Here is a 21,408-nt window from a genome sequence, read left to right as displayed (position 1 = left end):
ACAAGCATTGTTCATACTGCCCATTCCCCCAGTCACATTCTCCCCAGAATCACAGCTCCTTGAAAAGTTCAGAGGCTGCAGAAGTGCAAAGGCTTCTTGCATATCCTTCAGCTGGCAGACTGCGGAGTGCACTAGGACTCAGCAGCATCCACAAGATCCAAGGCCAGTGCTGAGACCCAGATCTGTGCTGCAACCGGATATTGAACACCTTGGTGGGCAACAACACCCCATCCCCCCAACCTGAGAAACAAAATGGCCACAACAAAAGCAGCAGAGAGCTGTCAGATGCTAGGCACTTACCTCTTCATTAACCCTCTATTAGCAACCAGGTGCTAATAGAGCACCTGAATTGGACTTTTGTGGAACGTGTCTGTTTTGAGCCGATTCCGTATTGGTGAACATGGTGGTAAAGGGGGAAGTGCTGGTAAAGTTGAGCATGCAGCCCATTGAGTCAATTGAAATGCATACAAACGCATTTAAGTGGCCTCTTTGCCCATTTTGTGCGATCCCAATCGTACCAATCGTATTTTTCTTGTAAGATTTGTAAGATTGACTAGTGCAAGGTGCTTCTCTTCAAAATAGTGACAGCAACATACCTATGTATACTACCATATGTATACATTTAAAACCATTCTATCATCATTCTCTTGCTTTTAACAAGAATCTGTAAAATATATTTTTAACCTTTGGAAGCCTGTATTTTTCTCTTAAATGAACCCTGAGTGTTGCTCTTTCTGCTTTCTTCTGTGCAAACATGCCATCTCGTTCCATTCTGAAATCAGAAAGAAATATAGTCTCAATACACAAATGAAAAAAAAAGACTCCTAAGATATCTTGTTTTTTTCTCTAGGAAAAGCTACCTGTCATTTTAAGTGTTCATGTTGGGGGTTATTTGTTGCTACACATTTTCTTCCCTTGTCTCCCTTTGCAGAGTTCATTACCAGATTTGAATGAAGTGACCTATTGGTTAGGTAGCAGGTCAAATCAAAGTGCGAGACACCACCATTGCCAACATGAGAAGTCATGTTGTGTTAGGTGTAATGGAAAATTTGCAATCCATCAGGTCAATATTTTTCAATATTTTGGGAGCCTTGTGACTCATGAACTTTGAGGTCTGAAAATTCAACGAGGGAGGATGGTCGTAGCAAAGAAGAACTGATTTAATAACAAGCTCTTGCTAATTTTAGGAAGAACAATAATGGAGTGAAGCAAAAACAGTTGTGATGAAGGAAGCCGACCTTTCAGCATTCACAAATTTTATGAATGGATTACTGATGTTGTTACTAAGACCCTAAGGACCTGTCAGGAAGTCTGAAAGGAAGTGCACAAGAATGTAAGACATGAAAGTCATGAACTTGTAAATATATTGCACCTTTCATGACCTTGGAATGGCCCAAAGTGCTTTACAGTCAATGAAGTATTTGTGAAGTGTAGTCACTTTGCATTACTTCGTGCTAAGCTACCAAAAAAATCATAATGAGATGTATATCCAGATAATTTATTTATTTGAGGGGCAAATTTTGTTCTTCTTCACCTAATACCATGGGATATTTTATATTGGTCTAAGAAGGAAGACACAGCCTTAATTTAATATCTCCTTGAAAAGGTGGCACTTGCCATGATGCAGCATTGAGGGAACCCTCAGCCTAGATTGTCTGCTTGAACCTGCAATCTTTTAATTAAGAGATGGCCACCACTGAGCCACGGCTAACACCTAGGAATGTATTGCACAGGCTTTATATACATGCAGAGCAAATTACAGTTGTTAAGATACATGCAAAACAAATTGTACTGGAGAAGAAAAGTATTAGCATTGATGCAACATTTACAATGTTAGAAGTTAAAATAACGGAGCTTTCAATTTATATTGTACATGCAGGCTTTAGAAAAGCAGGTCCTTGAGCCAAATCACCACACAGAAAATTGTATCTTCTACTTGCAGCGAGATGTGCCATTTCTGGGTTTCACCAGATCTTGAGCACCCGCCACCATTCCCATGCAGAGAGCACAGGCTCATGATCGACCACAATGTTCTGAAAACATTCCAGTGTTGCTTCTAAATTATTCAAGCCCTCTTGTTCATGCGACCCTGTAATTGGAATATTATTCAGATAAAATTATGCATCAGAGAGACCGCTTAAAATCTGATCCATCGATCCATGGAATAGGGCTGGTGTGGATTCCAAAAGGCAATCTTTTATAACAAAAAAACCTTCATTAGTAACACTGGTAAGCAATAGTTGTGACTTAGTGCCTACATTCATCTGTAAATGTGCTTGTGAAAGATCAATCTTGCTGAATTTCTGCCCACTTATTAACTCAAATTCGCCACAAATGCAAACTGAACCATCTGGTTTCATGACAGATATGATGAAAGTAGCCTAGTCACTCATTATAACCAACTCCAACACTCCACTGTTATCAAGTCATTCTAATTCTTCTTGGACCCTGGGACAAATTGCATATGGCATCGCTCTTGCTTTGAGACTTCATAGTTGACTATTAGGCTTTATCTTGAGTTTCACTTGAACTCCCTTCATTAAGTCAAGTGTCTCTTTGAATATACTCTTGTATTTATCCAGAAGGTGTTGTGGGTTTGTTTTAGCATCAACAGCACTCCAATTAAACTTTATCTTCTCCAACCATGATCTCCCAAATAGAACTGGAAATTACCATGGAATAAATGGACAGGTAGCTCCTCTGTTTGTCAACTCAATTTTATGTCGATCATGATGTAACCTTTTAATGGCACAATCTCTTCTGTGTCTTTAAAAATTACATCAGCTGGTTTTAAAGGAAGATGTTTCAGCATTTGTTGATAAGTAGTCTTAGGAATTAAAAATACAGCATCAACCTCCATCTTAATATGTTGTTCACTTAACTTTGGAATCACCCAGCATTTATGTGATTCACCCTGTATGAATAAGATTTCAGTTGAAATTCATTGTCATATTTCTGGATACTCTCTTCTTCACTATTATAATTCTTCTCTTCCATGTTGTAAATTCTTTTTGTAGAATGCAACTTGTTTTTCTTCTTGAAGGTACTCAGATTCTTCCTGAGGGGGGATCTTATAGAGACGTATAAGATAATGAAGGGGATGGATAGGGTAGAGGTAAAGAGATTCTTCCCGCTTAGAAAGGATAGCAGGACTAGAGCGCACACCCTCAAGATAAGGGGGAGGGGCGCAGTTTAGATCAGAGTTGAGGAGGAACTTCTTCACTCAAAAAGTGGTGAATCTCTGGAATTCTCTGCCTGTTGAAGTTGTGGAGGCTACCTCGCTAAGTATATTTAAGTCACAGGTAGATAGGTTTCTGATGGACAGGGGAATTAAGGGTTATGGGGAGAAAGCGGGAAAGTGGAACTGATCCACTTCAGATCAGCCATGATCTTAGTGAATGGCTGGGCAGGCTCGAAGGGCTAAATGGCCTACTCCTGCTCCTATTTCTTATGTTCTTATGTTCCTCTGAATGCTATTCTTAAGAAATATTGATTTAGAGCAACAAACTTTTGCAATATGACCCATTTTGCTACAATTCTTGTGTTAACTATCTTTCCTCTTGCATTCATTCACAGTGACATCTTTGTTTTTGTTTTGACTTCTTATGTGTAGTTCCTAACTTGTGGATCTTCATTCCTGTACTAAATTGTGAGGCCATTTTATAGAACTTAGAACATTAGAACATAGAGCATTACAGCGCAGTACAGGCCCTTCAGCCCTCGATGTTGTGTCAGTTCCATCGATACTGCAATTTCTACTGCTGTCTTCAAAGTCGAAGCATGTTCAGTAAACAACCTATCTTGGATAGTTTCGTTTGGAGATGACAAACTAAATGATCTCAAAGAGAATTTTATATTGACTCACCAAACTCAATATTCCAAAGCCTTTTTAAGGTTGCCACAAGCTGTGCAATGTTTTCACCTTCCACTTGATTCCTTTGGTGGAAACTGAACTATTCAGTGATGAACAATGGCAAAGGATCTTTGTCAAGTCATCTTAAGTTTTGGTACCTGGCTTTGTTGGATGAATCAAGTTCCGGAGCAAATTATAGGTTTTACAACTTATTGTACTGAGAAAAATTGGTACAAGCAACTCATTTTCAATTTGATTCACTTGTACCAGGAATTGAAAATGCTTGACATGGGAACTCCAGGATGTATTTCCCTCATTGAAAGGATTGTGGAGTCTACTTGTCCAACCATTCCTCTTGTAGTCCCCAGCCACTCAAGATTATGTAGTATTTGTTTTTCACTGTCTTCCCAGCAATCCCCTTTTTTAAACCTGGAGATTGTTGGCTTAAATGCCGAAATTTTACTGCCCTGCCCACCACAACAATCAGAGCAGGTGAGGGGCAGACAATGGGCAAATCCATTGACCTCAGGTGGGATTTTACGGTATTGGTATAAGCAAGGCTTTAAAATCCCACAGTGGTTTTTTTTCAGATGGCCCCAGCCTTACAGTAAAGCATTCTTCTTTTTTAAAGTATGTCAGATACTGCTTGGAGTCTCGCCCTTCTCTGATCAGAAAAAATCCTCTACTTTTTAAAACCATACTACCCCACTCTCTTTCTCTGCTCTCTCCCTTGCCCATCCCACCCCCCTGCACACTCCGTCCCCTCCCCCCACTCTTTCCTACACTTACTTGAGTCTTCCTTCACTGGCATTTCAATCTTGTTGTTGCTTCTTCTCAACCTGAGGATCCACAGTTTTCTCTACCTTTGTATCTTTCCTCAATGTTCTTGATTAAACAAAATCCTTGTGCCACCGATTTTCTTTCTGTAGTGTCCTAACCATATTCATGGTAATGGGTTTTACACAAAAAGAAAAGCCATAGTTTGCATATGTGGATTGAAACAAAAACAACAGGTTTTATTGTTGAGCTGCTCTCTGCACTGTATCAAATACAAAACTAATCATGGTGTCACTGTAATGACATCATCATCAATCAGATGATCAGTTCTTAAAGCAACCTGCATGCTTTTTAAAATATATAACAACTCCCTCTTTTGTTGCATTCACAGCCAACTCATTGACCTTGCCATCTCATGTGATCTTGCTAACTCTATTATATCAATTAGGTACAACCACTTCTTTACATCACTTTCCACTTATATCCTCATTCTATGTCCAACTGTTCCACCTTCAATACCCACCCATGGGAAATTCTGGATGAGGGAAAGTGTGTGATAAAGGATATTGACTTGGAAACTCTAGATTTAGAATCATTCTAGGCAGAGCTAAGAAGCAACAATTGGTGGAAAACGCTCGTGCAAGTTGACTATAGGCCTCCAAACAATAATGTCAGGTTAAAGAATAGCATTAAACAGGAAATTAGAGATACATGTCACAAAAATGCCACAATAATCATGGGGTGACTTTGATCTGCACATTGATTGTTGAAATCATATTGGCAATAATACTGTGGCTGATGAATTCCTGGCATGTCTACAATTTTTTTTAGACCACTCCATTGAAGAACTAACCAGGGAACATGTTACTGTAGATTTGTATTGTGCAATAAGAAGGGATTGATTAATAATCTTGTGCAGAATCCTTTGGAGAATTGTGATTATAGCATGAGAGAATTCTTCATTTGGATGGAAAGTGAAGAAGTCCAATTGAAAGCAGCAAGATATCAGGCATGAGTCGGTGATGATAGATTGGAGAACTTCCTTAAAAGGCATGATGGTGGATAGGCAATGGCCATTATGTAAGGAATGAATGTGTGCATTGTAACAGTATACAATCTCTTTTCAGTGCAAAAATGCAATGGCAAAAGTGGCCCACCCATGGCTCATAAAATAAACTAAGGACAGTATTAGAGATCTCAGGAGTAAGGCATTAGGATAAAGGATCAGCCATGATTATACTGAATGACAGAGTAGGCTCAAAGAACTGACTGACCTACTCTTGCTTCTAATTTTACTTTCTTTGTGAATGTGACAAAGTTAAGCTTTTCATCTTTGTCCTTCTTGACCTGGCTTTTCAACCTTTGATACAGCTGACTACATTATCTACCTTCAACACTTCTCCACCATTGTTTAGCTGGGTAGGACTGCTTACACCTAGTTCCATCCTTATTTATCTCATCAAAGCCAAATAATTATTTGCATTGGCTTCATTTGCTACTCCCACACCATTACCTCTTGTTCCCCAAACTTCTATCCCTGACCTCCCCCCACCCTTTTTGTTCATCTACATGCTGCCCTCAGTGACATCATCCAAAAACACTGCATCAGCTTTCTCGTGTTTACTGACAACGACCCAGCTCTATCTCACCATCACCTATCTTGACTCCTCCAATGTTGCTGAATTCATAGGATCATGGAATCATACAATCCCTGCAGTGCAGAAAGAAGCCATTCAGCCCATCAAGCTGGCATAGACAACAATCCCAGCCAGGCCCTATCCCTGTAACCCCACACAGTTACTCAGCTAATCCCCCTGACACTACAGGGCAATTTAACATGGCCAATCAATCTAATCTGTACATCTTTGGACTGTGGGACGAAACTGGGGAACCCAGATGAAACCACCGCAGACACAGGCAGAACATGCAGACTCCACAAAGGCAGTGACCCAAGCTGGAATGGAACCTGGGTCCCTGATGCTGCGAAGCAGCAATGCTAACCACTGTTACACTGTGTCAGACATGTCAGATTTTTCTGACATCGAGTATTGGATCAGCGGAAATCTTTTCCTATTAACAATTAGGAAATCTGAAGCCACTGCTTCAATCAACAGGCCAAATGTTTCTCCCTAACTATTGACTTCATCCATCTCCATGGCAACTGTCTAGGATTAAACCAATCTATTCCCAACCTAGGCCAATTTGTCCCTGAGGTCATTTTCTGACACATATTCATGTCTTCACTACAACCACCTATCTCCAACTTGATAACGTGAACTGACTTTGCCTCTGTCTCAGCTCATAAGCTGTTGGAACCTTCATTTATGCCCTTGTTACCTCCAGACTCCACAATTCTAATACATTCCCTGGTCTCCTATGTTCTATTCTCTGTAAAATTGCAATCACCCAAAGCTCTGTTGCTTCATTTAACTCGCATCAAACACTGTTCCCCCATCTCTGTGCATGTTGACCTACATGGATTCCTGGTCAAGAGAAGTCTTGTGCTTAAAATTCACATCCTTGTTTTCAAATCCTTTCATGGCCTCACCATCCTCTATTTCTGTAATCTTCTCCATGCCCACAACTCCCCAAGATGTCTGCGCTCCTACAATTCTTCTCTCTTGAGCATCCCCAAATCTAATTGCTCCACCATTGGAGCAAAATAATACCTTTGATTGCTTTGGCCCTAAGCTCTGGGATCCCCTCTGTACATATCTCTGCCTCTCTACCTCACTTTCCTCCTTGAAGACGCTTCTTAAAACATGCCTCTTTGACCAATTTTTTGGTCCTCTGAACCAATTGTACTAAACCCACTGGAGGAAGCAATTGAGAAGGAAAAATAGTGTCATTTTTACTCAGATGGATGTCATGCAGACCTGATTGAGGAAGAAACCTTGTTAAATGAGGTGTGTTGAACCAGCACAGGACTGTTCCCAGTACAAGTAGCCTGGGTGGAATTATCAAAGATCCCTACAAATGATAGCCACATGGTTTTATGAATGTCCATAGAAGCAATGGAAAAGTGAAAATAATAATTGTATCCCTTCCCTCAGCACATCCAAGGTAATCATTCCATTGTCAGCTACAAATAATGGGCAAAAAAAAGGCCATGTTTAAAAGAGGAAACAAAAGAACAAAAACGTCATAAATAGTTTTTCATGAAAAGTGCCGCAAAGGATTTTAAATGAACAGCTGATGAATTTTACTTAATGTGTTTAAATTGCTCCTTTAAAAAAAGCAGACACCACACTCCATTAATGCTAAAAGCTTGAAAATTCAAGACTATTCCGTACTTGTCAAAGGAAAAACTTGATCTTTCATTAAGTTAAGTTTATTTCCATTCAAGACTTGTTTTGAATTCACCGCACAGTGGATGGTGAACTAAAGAGTCTAGTCTCTCATGCATATGGTTCAACTCAGTCAGTGTGGAAATGTAGTATAATGCCTGAGAGTTTAAAAGGGCATGATGTAGGAAGGACTGAAACAGAAGAAGAAAAGAAACTACACAATAAAAGATGTCAGCCCTGAAATAGCTGTACGCCTTTCAAATTAGTTGCATCTTGCTTCTGAACTGCATACAGAAATCCGTAAAAGAACAGAAGGACATAAGAAGTAGGAGCAGATGTAGGCCATTCAGCCCTTCAATCTTGCTCTTCCATTCAATAAGGTCTTGGCTGATTTGATATTGGCCTCAACTTCATTTTCCTGTACATTTGTACATTCTCCCCGTGTCTGTGTGGGTTTCCTCCAGGTACTCTAGTTTCCCCCACAGTCTAAAATACGTGCTGGTTAGGTGCATTGTCCCAAACAGGAGTGTAATGACTAGGGGATTTTCACAGTAACTTTATTGCAGTGTTAATGTAAGCCTTACTTGTGACTAATAAATAAACTTTACTTAACTCTACTTTGCTTCTCTCCAATAACCCTTGACTGTCATGTATAGAAAGCCAATATTGTCTAACCCAGCTTTTAATATATTCAGTGACCCAGCATCCCCTGCTCTCTGGGGTAGAAATTCCTAAAGATAAACAAACTTCTGAGAAAATAAATTTCTCCTCCTTTCTGAAACTTTGCCCCCAATTCTAGATTCTTCCATGAAGGGGGACACCCCCTCAGCATCTACCCTCTCAATTCCCCTCAAAATCTTAAAAATTGCAATAAGTTCCCCACTCAGCTTTCTAAACTTGAATATGCATAGGCCCAACCTCTCCAACTTTTCCTCATATGTTAATGCCTTCTTCCCAGGAATCAACCTTATGAAGCTTCTCTCAACTATTTTAAACAAGGAGAACAGAACGGCACACATTACCCTTGGTGTGATCTCAGCAATTTCCTGTATATTTGATTTTCATAGTAACTTCATTGCAGTGTTAATGCAAGCCTACCTGTGACACTAATGAATAAACTTAAACTGAAATATTATCATACGTGGTCCAAGGATGTGTTACGTAGAAACATAGGAACTAGAAGCGAGCCTGCTCCACCATTCATTTTGATCATGTCTAATCATTGAATTCAATATCCTGATTCCCCCTTCCCCCCATATCCCTTGATCCCTTTAGCCCCAAGAGCTATATCTAATTTCTTCTTGAAATCAGACAACATTCTGGCCTCAACTACATTCTGTGGTAGTGAATTCAACACGTTCACCACCTTCTGGGTGAAGAAATTTTTCCTCACTTCAGTTCTAAAAGGTTTACCCCTTAACCTCAAACTGTGACAACTAGTTCTGGGCTCCCCCACCATTGGGAACATTATTTCTGCATCTACCCTGTCTAACCCTGTTAGAATCTTATAAGTTTTTATGAGATCCCCTCTCAATTCTTCTAAACTCCAGTGAATATAATTCTAACCGATATAGTCTCTCCTCATATGGCAGGCCTGTCATCCCAGGAATCAGACTGGTAAACCTTTGTTGTACTCACCCTATAGCAAAGACATCCTTCCGCAAAACTGTATACAGTACTCCAGGTGTGGCCTCACCAATGCCCTACACAATTGCAGCAAAACATCCCTATCCCTATACTCAAATCCTCTTGCTATAAAGGCCAAAATACCATTTGTCTTTTTTACTGCCTGCTGTACCTGCATGCTTACTGATGCACAAGGATTCCAACGTCTCATTGAGTATTCACCTCTCCCAATTTACACCCATTCAAGTAATAATTTGTCTTCCTATTATTACTACCAAAGTGGATAACTTCACATTGATCCACATCATACAGCATCTGCTATGCATATGCCCACATACCCAGCCAGTCCAAATTATACTGAAGCATCTCTATATCCTCCTCACAGCTCACGCTCCCACTCAACTTTGTATCATCTGCAGATTAGGAGATATTACATTCAGTTCCCTCTTCCAAAGCATTAATATATAATGTGAACAGTTGGGGTCCTAGCACAGATCCCTGTGGAACCCCACTAGTCATTGACTGCCAATCGGAAAAAGGACCTATTTACGCCAATTCTTTGCTTTATATCCATTAACCAGCTTTCTATCCATCTCAAGACATTCCTTGTGATCCTATGTGCTTTAACTTTGCACAGTAGTCTGTTATGTGCGACCTTGTCAAAAGCCTTCAGAAAGTCTAAATAAACCACATCCACTAGTTCTTCTCGGTCAATTTTACTAGTTATATTCTCAAAGAATTCCAGTAGATTCATCAAGCATGATTTCCCTTTTGTAAATCCATGCTGACTTTGTCTGATTATACACTGCCTTCCAAATGCCGAGTTATGAAATCCTTCATAATAGACTTTAGCAACTTTCCTAGGTCTCACAGGTCTATAGTTCCCTATTTGACAAAGATTACTGGAAACATGACTTCTAGGAGCTTCCAAATATTTATTAACTACTTACCCAAATGTGGGAGTGGATAATAGATCCCCCCTAACGCTAGCTACAATGTAGGATGGGGTTTATAGGAAGGTATAATGGGAGCTTTTGAGAAAGGTTTGGCTATAATCATGGTTGGCTTCAATGTATTTATAGATTGGACTAATTAGATTGACAATGATAACCTGGATGAAGAGTTCCTAGAGTTTTTGGGACTGCTACTTAGAGCAGCATGTTCTAGAGCAAACCAGAGAGCAGGCGCTACCAGATCTGTTTGTGTGCAATAAGACAAGATGAATTAATAGCCTCAAATCTAGAAAGCAGTGAGTTTGGCTCAGTTGACTGGATGGTTGGTTCGTGATGTGGTGCCATGCTAACAGCGCAGGTTCAATTACTGGCTGAAGTTGTTCATGAAGGTTCACCTTTTCAACCTTGCCTCTCGCCTGAGGTGTGGTGATCCTCAGGTTAAATCACTGCCAGTCAGTTCTCCCCCTCAAAAGAGTGAACAGTCTATGGTCATCAAGGAATATGGTGCCTTTAACTTTAGCACTGACCACAATATGATTGAATTTCACATTCAGTTAGAGAAATTAGGTTAAGAGATAGATTAGTAGAGATTTAGTAGTAACTCATAAGGAGGTATTTCAGAATACCCAAAATAGATATATTCCAGTGAGAAAAAAGACTCGAATAAAAAGATACACCATCTGTGGCTAACAATCATGTGGCCTTCAAATGTGCCCAACACTTGTGCCTGCTGCGAATACCTATGCGCTTTCCTTGTCGACAACAGCCCAAGTTGACCTGTCATTTTCGATGTTACAACAAATACACAAGCTTTGGTTTGCCATTATGTGGTTAGGAGACATGGAGATAATTTTACTCAATTGAAGAGTGCAGCTTGGATCAGCTCTACTGCCAGATTCTCTCATTAAAAAGGATGCAGGATAGGAGTAATACAGTCCAAATAAGTTTTTATGGTATCGGTGCTGGTTCATTGAACTTTAGTAAGATGTCCTTCTTGCACAGTGATGTTTGCTAATGAAGTACTTGAAAAACTCACACACAGACCAAGCAATAGCTGTAGATGGCATCTGACAGATAACTCTGGCCTGAACCCCCTAAAATATGCTGGGATACCACCCAGCTGGTAAACCATCCTGAAGGCATTTGCCACACCAGAAAGATGTCCACTGATGTTGAGGGAGTTTAGAAGTTAAAGATAGTATGAAATAAAAAGCATATAATTCCACAAAGGTGAGTAGCAAGTCAGAAAATTGGACAGACTATAAAAAGTATGACCAAAAGATTAACAAAAAGTGAAAAATTAACAGCTTCAGCAAATCCTAGCTAGGAATATAAAAAAGAGCTTCTACATGTATTTGAAAAGGAAAAGAGCAGGTAAAGTATGTGTTGGCCCTCTAGGTTGACAATGGGGAATTAATAATGGAAAATAACATAAGAACTAGAAGAAGGAGTAGGCCATTTGGTCCTCGAGCCTGCTCTGCCATTTAATAAGATCATAGCTGATCTTTTTATGGACTCAGTTCCACTTACCCACCCATTCACCATAACCCTTAGTTCCTTTATTGTTCTAAAATATATCTACCTTTGCCTTAAAAACATTCAACGAGGTAGCCTCAACTGTTTCACTGGGCAGTGAATTCCACAGATTCACAACCCTTGGGGTGAAGAAGTTCCTCCGCAACTCAATCTAAATCAGCTCGCCCTTATTTTGAGGCTATGCCCCCTCGTTCTAGTTTCACCCACCAATGTAAACAACCTCCCTGCTTCTATCTTATTGTTCCCTTCACAATTTTACATGTATCTATGAGAATACCCCCCCCTACTCTTCTAAATTCCAATGAGTATGTTCCCAGTCTATTCAGTCTCTCCTCATAAGCCAACCCTCTCAACTCCGAACTCAACCTAATGAATCTCCACAACACCCTTTCTGGTGCTAGTACATCCTTTCTCAAGTACCAAACAGATGCTGCCAGACCTGCTGAGCTTTTCCAGCATTTTTTTCATTTCAGCTTTCCAGCATCCGCAGTATTTTGCTTTTATAGCCAAAATAAGTGTGAACTGGGGGGTAAAAGAGGAGAGCAATTTAAAACAGTTACAACTACCAGAGAAATGGTACTGAGAAAATTATTAGAACTAAAGGCTGACATGTTCCCAGGTCCTGAAGGATTTCATCCTAGGATCTTAAAAGAAGTGGCTGCTGAGATCTCAGTGCCAGTACATCTGTTTCTGATTTTTATCTTCTTTTAAAACATGCTATAGTCTCTACTCCAATGACAAAGCTTTCAATGCTTTAACATTACTTAGGTTACATTTTCTCTGAATCCTTGATCTGACAATTTAAAATTGATAAATTCTCATTAATACCAACAACAAAATACTGGCATAAAACAGTTTCTAATCGGAATTTATCAGCTGAACTAATTAGATATCCACATCGATGGATTGGGCAGCCAACTAGGTTCACAGCCCGCCACTTTGTCCCAAAATTTCTGAAACATTCTCCAATTGCCTCACTTTTCCCAAGAATTCAATTCTTTCCTCATTGGAAACATACTAATCCATAAAGTTCTGTTGTCCATTGTAGGAAATCTTTCACTTGTTTACTTTTATACTATTAGATCTCAGTCTATGGGAAATATCCAGCCATGTATTAACATGTCATATCTTTCCTTTGCTGTTCTCACTAGCCTGTGGCACTTAGAGTAATCCAGAGATTATTACTGTTGAAGTACTGCCCTCCAATTTCCTTCCTAGCTCCTGAAATTCTGTTGTTCGACAAACACATTTCCTACCAAAGTCATTGATTCCATCTTGGATCATGGCTTCTGCCTGTTTCCCATCCCTCCTGCAAAATGTTCTGCTCCCATTCTGTGGCATCCTTTACCTTTTACCAGGGAGGCAGCCCACCATATGTGATTCACATTGCAGAATCATGTGCAAATCCCTCTGTTAAATCTCCTATGCCTACTGCATCCCTACACTTTGTCCTCCTGTGCTGTATTTCACCCCAGAATACCATGGATGTGCTCTAGACTAATGCTTCCCAAAACCTTTCTCACTGTGACCGTACTTACGCAAGGATATTTTGGCCTTGGAGGGAGTGCAGAGGAGGTTTACTAGGCTGATACCGGAGTTGAGGGGATTGAGCTATGAGGAGAGGCTGAATAAACTAGGCTTGTACTCGTTAGAGTTTAGAAGAATGAGGGGAGATCTCATTGAGACGTATAAGATGATGAATGGGATGAATAGGATAGAGGTGGAGAGGCTCTTCCCGCTCAGAAAGGACAGTAGGACTAGGGGGCACAGCCTCAAGATAAAGGGGGGGCGGTTTAGAACGGAGTTGAGGAGGAACTTCTTCACCCAAAGGGTGGTGAATCTCTGGAATTCTCTGCCCATTGAGGTGGTGGAGGCTGCCTCGCTAAATATTTTTAAGACGCGGGTTGATGAGTTTTTGATGAGCGAGGGGATTAAGGGTTATGGGGAGAGGGCGGGAATGTGGAACTGAGACACAACAGATCAGCCATGATCTTATTGAATGGCGGGGCAGGCTCAAAGGGCTGGATGGCCTACTCCTGCTCCTATTTCTTATGTTCTTATGTTCTTATATTAATGTTTAAAAATTGATGTGAGAGTGAGAGTATATGTGTGCTAAAGTTTAAAGTTTATTAATTACTGTCAGTAGATGTGAAAATCTACTCACCTGATGAAGGAGCAGCACTCCAAAAACTCGTGATTCCAGATAAACCCATTGGGCTTTAATCTGGCATTGTGAGACTTCTTACTGTGCTCACATGGATTTCAGCAGAGCCTTTGACAAAGTTCCACATGGGACACTTATTAAGAAGTCAAATGTACATGGGATACAGGGTGATCTGATAAGGTGGATTCATAATTGGCTTAGCAGTAAGAGACAGAGGTTGATGACAGACGGCTGCTTTAATGACTGGAGCCGTGACCAGTGGCGTTCCACAGGGATCTGTGCTGGGCCCGCTATTGTTCGTCATTTATATAAATGATACAGATGACTATGTGAAAGGTAGGATCAGTAAGTTTGCTGATGCGGGTGGTTAACAGTGAGGTTGAGTGTCTTGGGTTACAGAAAGATATTGACAAGATGGTCAAATGAGTGGATGTGGCAGTTGGAATTTAACTGTGAAAAGTGTGAGGTGATACATTTTGGAAGTAGTAATTTGACAAGGAAGTACACTATAAAAGGTCTGACACTGGGAAGTTCTGAAGAACAAAGGGACCTTGGCGTGTTTGTCCATAGACCCCTGAAGCAGAAAGGTAGGTTTTTAGAGTGGTGAAAAAGGCATATGGCACACTCACCTTTATCACTCGGGGTATAGATATCAAAAGCAGAGGGGTCATGATGGAGGTGTATGGAACTTTTGAGTACTGTGTGCAGTTCTGATTGCCACATTATGGGAAAGACATGAACACACTGGAAGGTGTGCAGAGGAGATTAACCAGGATGTTGCCAGGGATGGAACATTTAAGTTATAAAGAGAGGTTGTTTTCTCTGGTGCAGAGAAGACTAAGGGGTGCTCTGATTGTGGTGTTCAAGATTGTGGAGGGGCATGGACAGGCTGGACAGGGAGCAGCTGTCCCCTTAGTTGAAGCGTCAGCTACATAAGTTAAAAGCAAGGCGTGGGAGGTTTAGGGTGGATTTGAGGAAAAACATTTTTGTCAAGAGGTTGGTGACAGTGCATTCCAGGCTGTCTGGGAGGGTGGTGGAGGTGGGATGCCTCACATTCTTTAAAAAGTACCTGGATGAGTACTTGGCACACCATAACATTCAGCCTATGGGTGAAGTTCTGGCAAATGGGATTAGGTGGACAGGTCAGGGCCTTTCATGTGTCAGTGCAGACTCAATGCACTGAAGGGTCTCTTCTGCATTGTAGTATTCTGTGATTCTGTAATTCTGATTCTGGGTAATATGGAGAGTTTTATAAAGTGGTGGGGGGGTTAGTTATTGAGAAGGGAGGGGCAATTGTTTTGTTGGCAACCAGTTTGAAGACTGATACCTGCCACTTGTGTAATGGAGCCTCAGAATCCTAGGAATGATTCTGCTCAACAATCACCATTGCTGCCTTGGAGTTCGTGACCCTAAATGTTGGGATCATGACCCACTGAGAAACATTGCTCTAGACTGAACCCCATATCACTGCTATTCAGTACAAGGAACCAGTTGGAGTGCCACTTTCTCAGGGGAGGAAGAAACTGGCACTGATGATCTTCTCCTACCAGATGGCTGGCAATATATTATCCTCTTGACCTCTGTAGCTGAGGAATCTCTTAGCAGTGACTGATCTGCTTCTCATGCTCAGAAACCTTGAACTTCAGTTCGTGCATCCAGAGGTTCTTTCTGCATGGCTGCATTATTCTGAGGGAGTTGCAGGCTGACACACACACACACACACACACACACACACACACACACACACACACACACACACACACACACACACACACACACACACACACACACACACACACACACACACCTTTCACTTTTATGCCTGTTTCCCATCCCCACCCTGCAAAGTGTTCTGCGCTCGCTCATTCTGTGGCAGCACATCAGATGGATTCAAATTGGTGTGGAGGTGGTGTTCTCTAAGCTTGAGTAGAGCTTCATTAGAACAGTGTAGCAGACCAAGGACAGAAAGGTAAGATTGGCAGCAAGATTGAGAATTAAAATGACAAGTGACAGGAAGCTCAAATTTGTGCTTGTGGACTGATTGGAGGTGTTTCGCAAAGCAGTTACACACCTTGGATCTGGTCTCACAAATACAGAGGGGGCCATATTAGGAGCAAGGAATATGGCAAACTAAATTGCAAGAGGTACAAGTAAAGCATGGATTCACTTGGAAGACTACTATTGGATATTGTTATTCCTTCAAAGTCAGGGTTATCAGAGAACTTAGGGTCTCCAACATTGAAAAAAATAATCTTTTTACCCGTGCAATTATTTGTCCATGTACTGTCACATCAGATCATATAAGATCAAATCCCTATTACAGGCAATTTTTTTGAACCTAGATCAGTTTGACCTTTTTGGAGTGGACAATGAAATTAAGCTTCTCCTCAGAAAAATGCTTTTATCTTTGTCATTTGTACAGTATCAGGATTATAAGCTTATACAAGGAATCACAGCATAGTGGTATTAAAATGTGCATGACAAAACCTATGCAAAGTAAAGTTGATATGAACCAATGAGCTAAAGTTTAACATGAAAGCTGATGACCTAATTTATTCAATAAACAGAAGAGCTGTATTTCTGGATTATTAGAAATGAATTTGATTTAAATTCATTTAGGTATATTGTCCTGTTGATTTATATATTTATTGTTTCCCTGTATATGCTTAAATGTTTTCAACTGTGCTGATGTAATTCTGTAGTCTGCTTGAGTCCATTTAACTAGTCAAATTACAGAATTTCTGATCATGGCAAAGGATAGAACCCAATTCATCTAAATTCATGAGAAAGATCATTGGAAAAAAGCGGCTGTATTCTTTCAAAAATAAAGGCTTTTTTTTCATGTGCCACTTTGGTAAGATTAGTTTATCAAACAGCATCAACAAATGGGATTGCAGATCAAGGCAGAAGGGCTGAGCAAGTACAAATTTACTTCGCTTATTCAGAACAGGCAAGCATCAAACTTCACATCAACCAGGTGAACTTCAGATATTTGAAGAGAAATTGTCTTCAATTTTCCTGATTCTATGACTAATGAATTGTCACTCGATCTGATGTGCCATCACATTAGGCCATAATTTCTGAACTCCCCTGCAATCCAGATATGTGCTTAGAAACCCCTTTCAGTACCGTTCAGGTAAGAATTGGTGCAGCAAATGCAAATTTCCTCTGAGCAATTGCCCTACACTGGGAATTATCCAAAATGTGATTTGAATCACAAACTTTTCATGATTCCAATTGTGTTACACAAATAGTCACCCAGGAAAAGTTAGAAGACATTTTAAACTCCCGCCCACATCTCAACCCCTTCAGGGACTCCCTTGACACCTAGATTGCTCTTCCCCCCCCACCATGACACTGCACCCCCCAACCTCATACTAACCCCGCCCTTACCATGTGATTTCCCCTGAAATGACCAGACTCACAAACCCCACCCCTGCAGGCCTGACCATTCCCTTGCAGGCCTGATAGTCACCTCCTCACCCCCCCCAACCACTTGAATCCCCCCACCACCTCCACCCACCTGAGGTCCAACCATCCCCAACATCCTAAATCCTCCACTGACCTCCTGACCTTCTGACGTCTGAACCACCCCATCACCCCCACCCTCCAGCCTCCCGCCCCAATGCCTGATTTTATGTGAATAGACAAGGAATGTTAGGCAGGTGGTGCTTACACTCCTAACCTGATCCACAACCATATCAACATTCAAGGCACTGACCAATTAACTGACAACCAAACAAGCCAACCATTCAGCGGTTGATGGTGGCTAATAAGGTGGTGACTACAGCGTCAGCTGATGCCAAGACATGTGCTCGCACCATCTTTAAAGGGCATCCTGCTTCAGAATACATTCAAAAGCGTCCTACATTCCAGCCAGAATTTTCTCAAGGCTTCCTGAATTCCATCCATGCAAGGCTTCCTGCTGCTGAGTCAGCATTCCTGAACCTCCAGCCAGCAGGGCAGCCCTGACAGAGGGAGAAGGCCAAGAAGTCAGTGAAGCAGGCATTGTGTAGGTCTCCAGGAGAAGGTGCACGTCAGCATGTTACTTGAAGGAAATAACCTTGCAGGGCCATGGGGGCCGAATGTGAGGGTGGGATTGACAATATTGGATGATGGGTCAAATAGCCTCCTTCTGTACTCTAAATGCCTCTATGATTCAGTGTTGGTAATTTTGCTGTTGAACACCATGGGAAGTTGGCTAGATGCTCTCTCTTAGGAGATGATCATTGCCTCGCGATTATGTGGCATAAATATTATGTGCTACTTAGCAGTCTAAGTAGGAATGTTGCTCATATCGTGCTGCCTGTGGTTACAGACTGATTTAGTAACCAAGGAGCTGTGAATGGAACTGCACACTGTAAATCATTAGCAAACAGCCCCACTTCTGACCCTATGATGGAAGGAAGGTCATTGACAAAACAACTGGTGAATGTTGGACCAAGGATCCTGCTCCGAGGAACACCTGTAGACTTTTTGGGACTGAGAAAATCGGCCTCCAACAGCCACAACCATCTTCCTGGATGTGGAACTTTATTAAACACCTTTTGAAAATCAACTGCCCTCCCCTCAACCACCCTCCTGATACTGCAGCAATACTCTGCTCTTCCAAAATCCATGTGGATTCTCCTTTGTTAGTCTATGCTTTTCCACGTGGCTATTGACTTTCTCTCAGATTACTGTTTCTGAAAGCTTCCCCACCACCAGTATTAAACTTTCCCCCTTGTGGGAGTGTGTCTAAATTTAACAGCTCCTCTCTAACGCTGCTCTTTGCTACATTATGTTTTATCTGCCAGTTCTTAACTGCCCCCCACCCTCTATCGGCTCTTGTCTTACTCCCTTCCCCCCACCCTTCATGCCTCTACCACCTCGCTGGCAGGAGAAGGGCCTGTAAAACCAACAATCATGGCAGAGACTACTGTGACCATTGCCTATCCACTTCTACTGCTATTTTATCCACAACGGGGCCAATTACTGACCACCCACAGGTCTTTCCCCACCACTGTTGGTATTTTACCAGCGACAGTAAAAACCTTTGTAGCTAAAACTAGCAGCCTTTTTGCCACTGGCTTGGTGTTCCTTCCTGTTCAGAAACCCCTGTGCGCAATTGAGGTCATCCCCATGTTACTTCCCTGCCCTGCCACCTCTGCATACTTCCCCTGGCACTTTCCCAAACCCAGTCTTGCAACCCCTCACTGGGATCTGCCAAATCCACCTCAGTGGAAGATCCTATTGGTCGACAACTTTCAGAGACAGGACTTGCTCTCAAACGGGGGAAGCAGTCTCACCCTGAGTCAATCAAGGAACTAATAAAATTGGTTTAGGGCCATGAGTGTTTACATTTTTAATATTACTTGCCCCTGGCTTTTCAACCAGGAGCGAGAGTCAACCCTGCACATAAAATTCAGCTCAACGAAACTTGCCGTCTTTCTGCCGGCTACTGAGTGATTTAGGATGACTACTACAGCGCAGGTTCAGTTCACATTCCTGCGGAGGTAGACTTTGCAGCTGCCTCCTCACCCTGTCCGAGAGCGGAAGGCAGCGGTAAACCCCCTCTGACAAAAATCACCATGATTTGATTTGAACAGCTTCTTCCCTGCCGCTGTCAGATTTTTGAATGGACCTGCCTCGCATGAAATTGATCTTTCTCTACACCCTAGCTATGACAGTAACATTACATTCTGCACTCTCTCCTTTCCTTCTGTATGAATTGTATGTTCTGTCTGTATAGTGCGTAAGAAACAATATTTTTCACTGTATGCTAATAGATGTGACAATAATAAATCAAGTCAAATCAAATCAGCTCAGGATGTAACATTAGCAAACAGTGAGCCAAGGATTTATCTTCGAGCGAAGCACGTGAAAAATACCCAAGTAGGTTACCATTCCTTTATTGTTCCTTACTTCCAAACAATAGGTTCTGACTTTGACTCCTCCAGGCCATTAATTCTTCCTGACACCACAATATTTTTCTTAATCAAAGTTGCTAGTCACTTTTTTTTAATCTTCCCTATCTGTTTTTTTATCCAGGGATATTAAATGTCCAATCCTCTCCCTTTTTGTGCCAATGAAAATACAGAAGAGGAAAAAACTTTAAATATGTATAGCATTGTCCCTTTACAAAGGCCTAATATCTATGGTGGGTGTTCTAGAAGCATGCCTCGCGGAAGTGATGTTCATTATTGATTGAAAAGGGTGGCACAGTGGCACAGCGGTTAGTACTGCTGCCTCACAGCACCAAGGACCCGGGTTCGATTCTGGCCTCAGGTGAATCAAGTGTGGAGTTTGCACAGTTCTCCCCCTGTCTGCGTGGGTTTACTTCAGCTGATCTGGTTTCCTCCCACAGTCCAAAGATGCGCAGATTAGATGATTGATCATGCTAAATTGCCACTTAGTGTCCAAAGATGATGTAGGTTCAATGGATTAGCCATGGAAAAGGCATGGGGTTACAAGATAGGACAGGGGGGTGTCTGGGGAACATGCTCTTTCAGAGAGTTGATGCAGACGCGATAGGCCGAATAGCCTCCTTTGTACTGTAGGGATTCAATAAACATCAAAATGAAGGAATCTGTCACATGGGCTATTAAGGACTTTGTGTTGATGGCCAGCATGGCTGCATTCCACTGCTTTGAAGGGATTATCTCTCTTATCTGGCTCAGTGATAACACCTCTGGCTCTGAATCAGAATTTAAATCGACTTAAGTTCCACTCCAGAAACCTAAGCACAAAAAAGGCCAGCACTCTGATACTGGAGGAAGTGTTCACCATCAGAAGTGCCATCTTACAGATAGGAAGTTAAACTGAATCCCTGTCCATCCGAAACTAAAAAAAAAATCCCATAGGCTATATTGAAGTAAAAACACAAAAATTGATCCCTCAACTAACATCAGTTTAAAGAGAATATTATTTGGTCATTATCACATTGCTGATTGTAGTATATTGAAATGGCCAAACAGGTTGCTTTTTCCTCCATTACAAAAGTAACAATTCATATATTATTATTATATACTATTTATTTATTAGTCACAAGTAAGGCTTACATTAACACTGCAATGAATTTACTGTGAAATTCCCGTAGTCGCCACATTCTGGCATCTGTCAGGGTCAATGCACCTAATCAGCACACCTTGCCGACTGTGGGGAGAAATGGAGCATCTGGAGAAACCCACACAGACATGGGGAGAAGGTGCAAACTCCACACAGACAGTGACT

The 21,408-nt window shown here is 41.4% G+C and overlaps 1 protein-coding gene across 1 annotated transcript in view; it reads right to left on the bottom strand.

Moving 5' to 3' along the window:
- Positions 1-21,408, bottom strand: part of cplx4a (complexin 4a) — a 44,437-nt gene that overhangs the window by 12,289 nt on the left and 10,740 nt on the right. Inside the window, exon 2 of the mRNA XM_080218661.1 lies at positions 685-772. Within this exon, the coding sequence (XP_080074787.1) occupies positions 685-772 (88 nt within the window). The remainder of the gene's footprint in view (positions 1-684; positions 773-21,408) is intronic.

The sequence above is a fragment of the Carcharhinus amblyrhynchos genome, chromosome 1 (genome assembly GCF_965287045.1).
Source record: "Carcharhinus amblyrhynchos chromosome 1, sCarAmb.v2.hapA, whole genome shotgun sequence".
Classification (NCBI taxonomy): domain Eukaryota; kingdom Metazoa; phylum Chordata; class Chondrichthyes; order Carcharhiniformes; family Carcharhinidae; genus Carcharhinus; species Carcharhinus amblyrhynchos.
The sequence above is the reverse complement of the archived record's forward strand: the minus strand, read 5'-3'. Positions and strand labels throughout refer to the sequence as shown.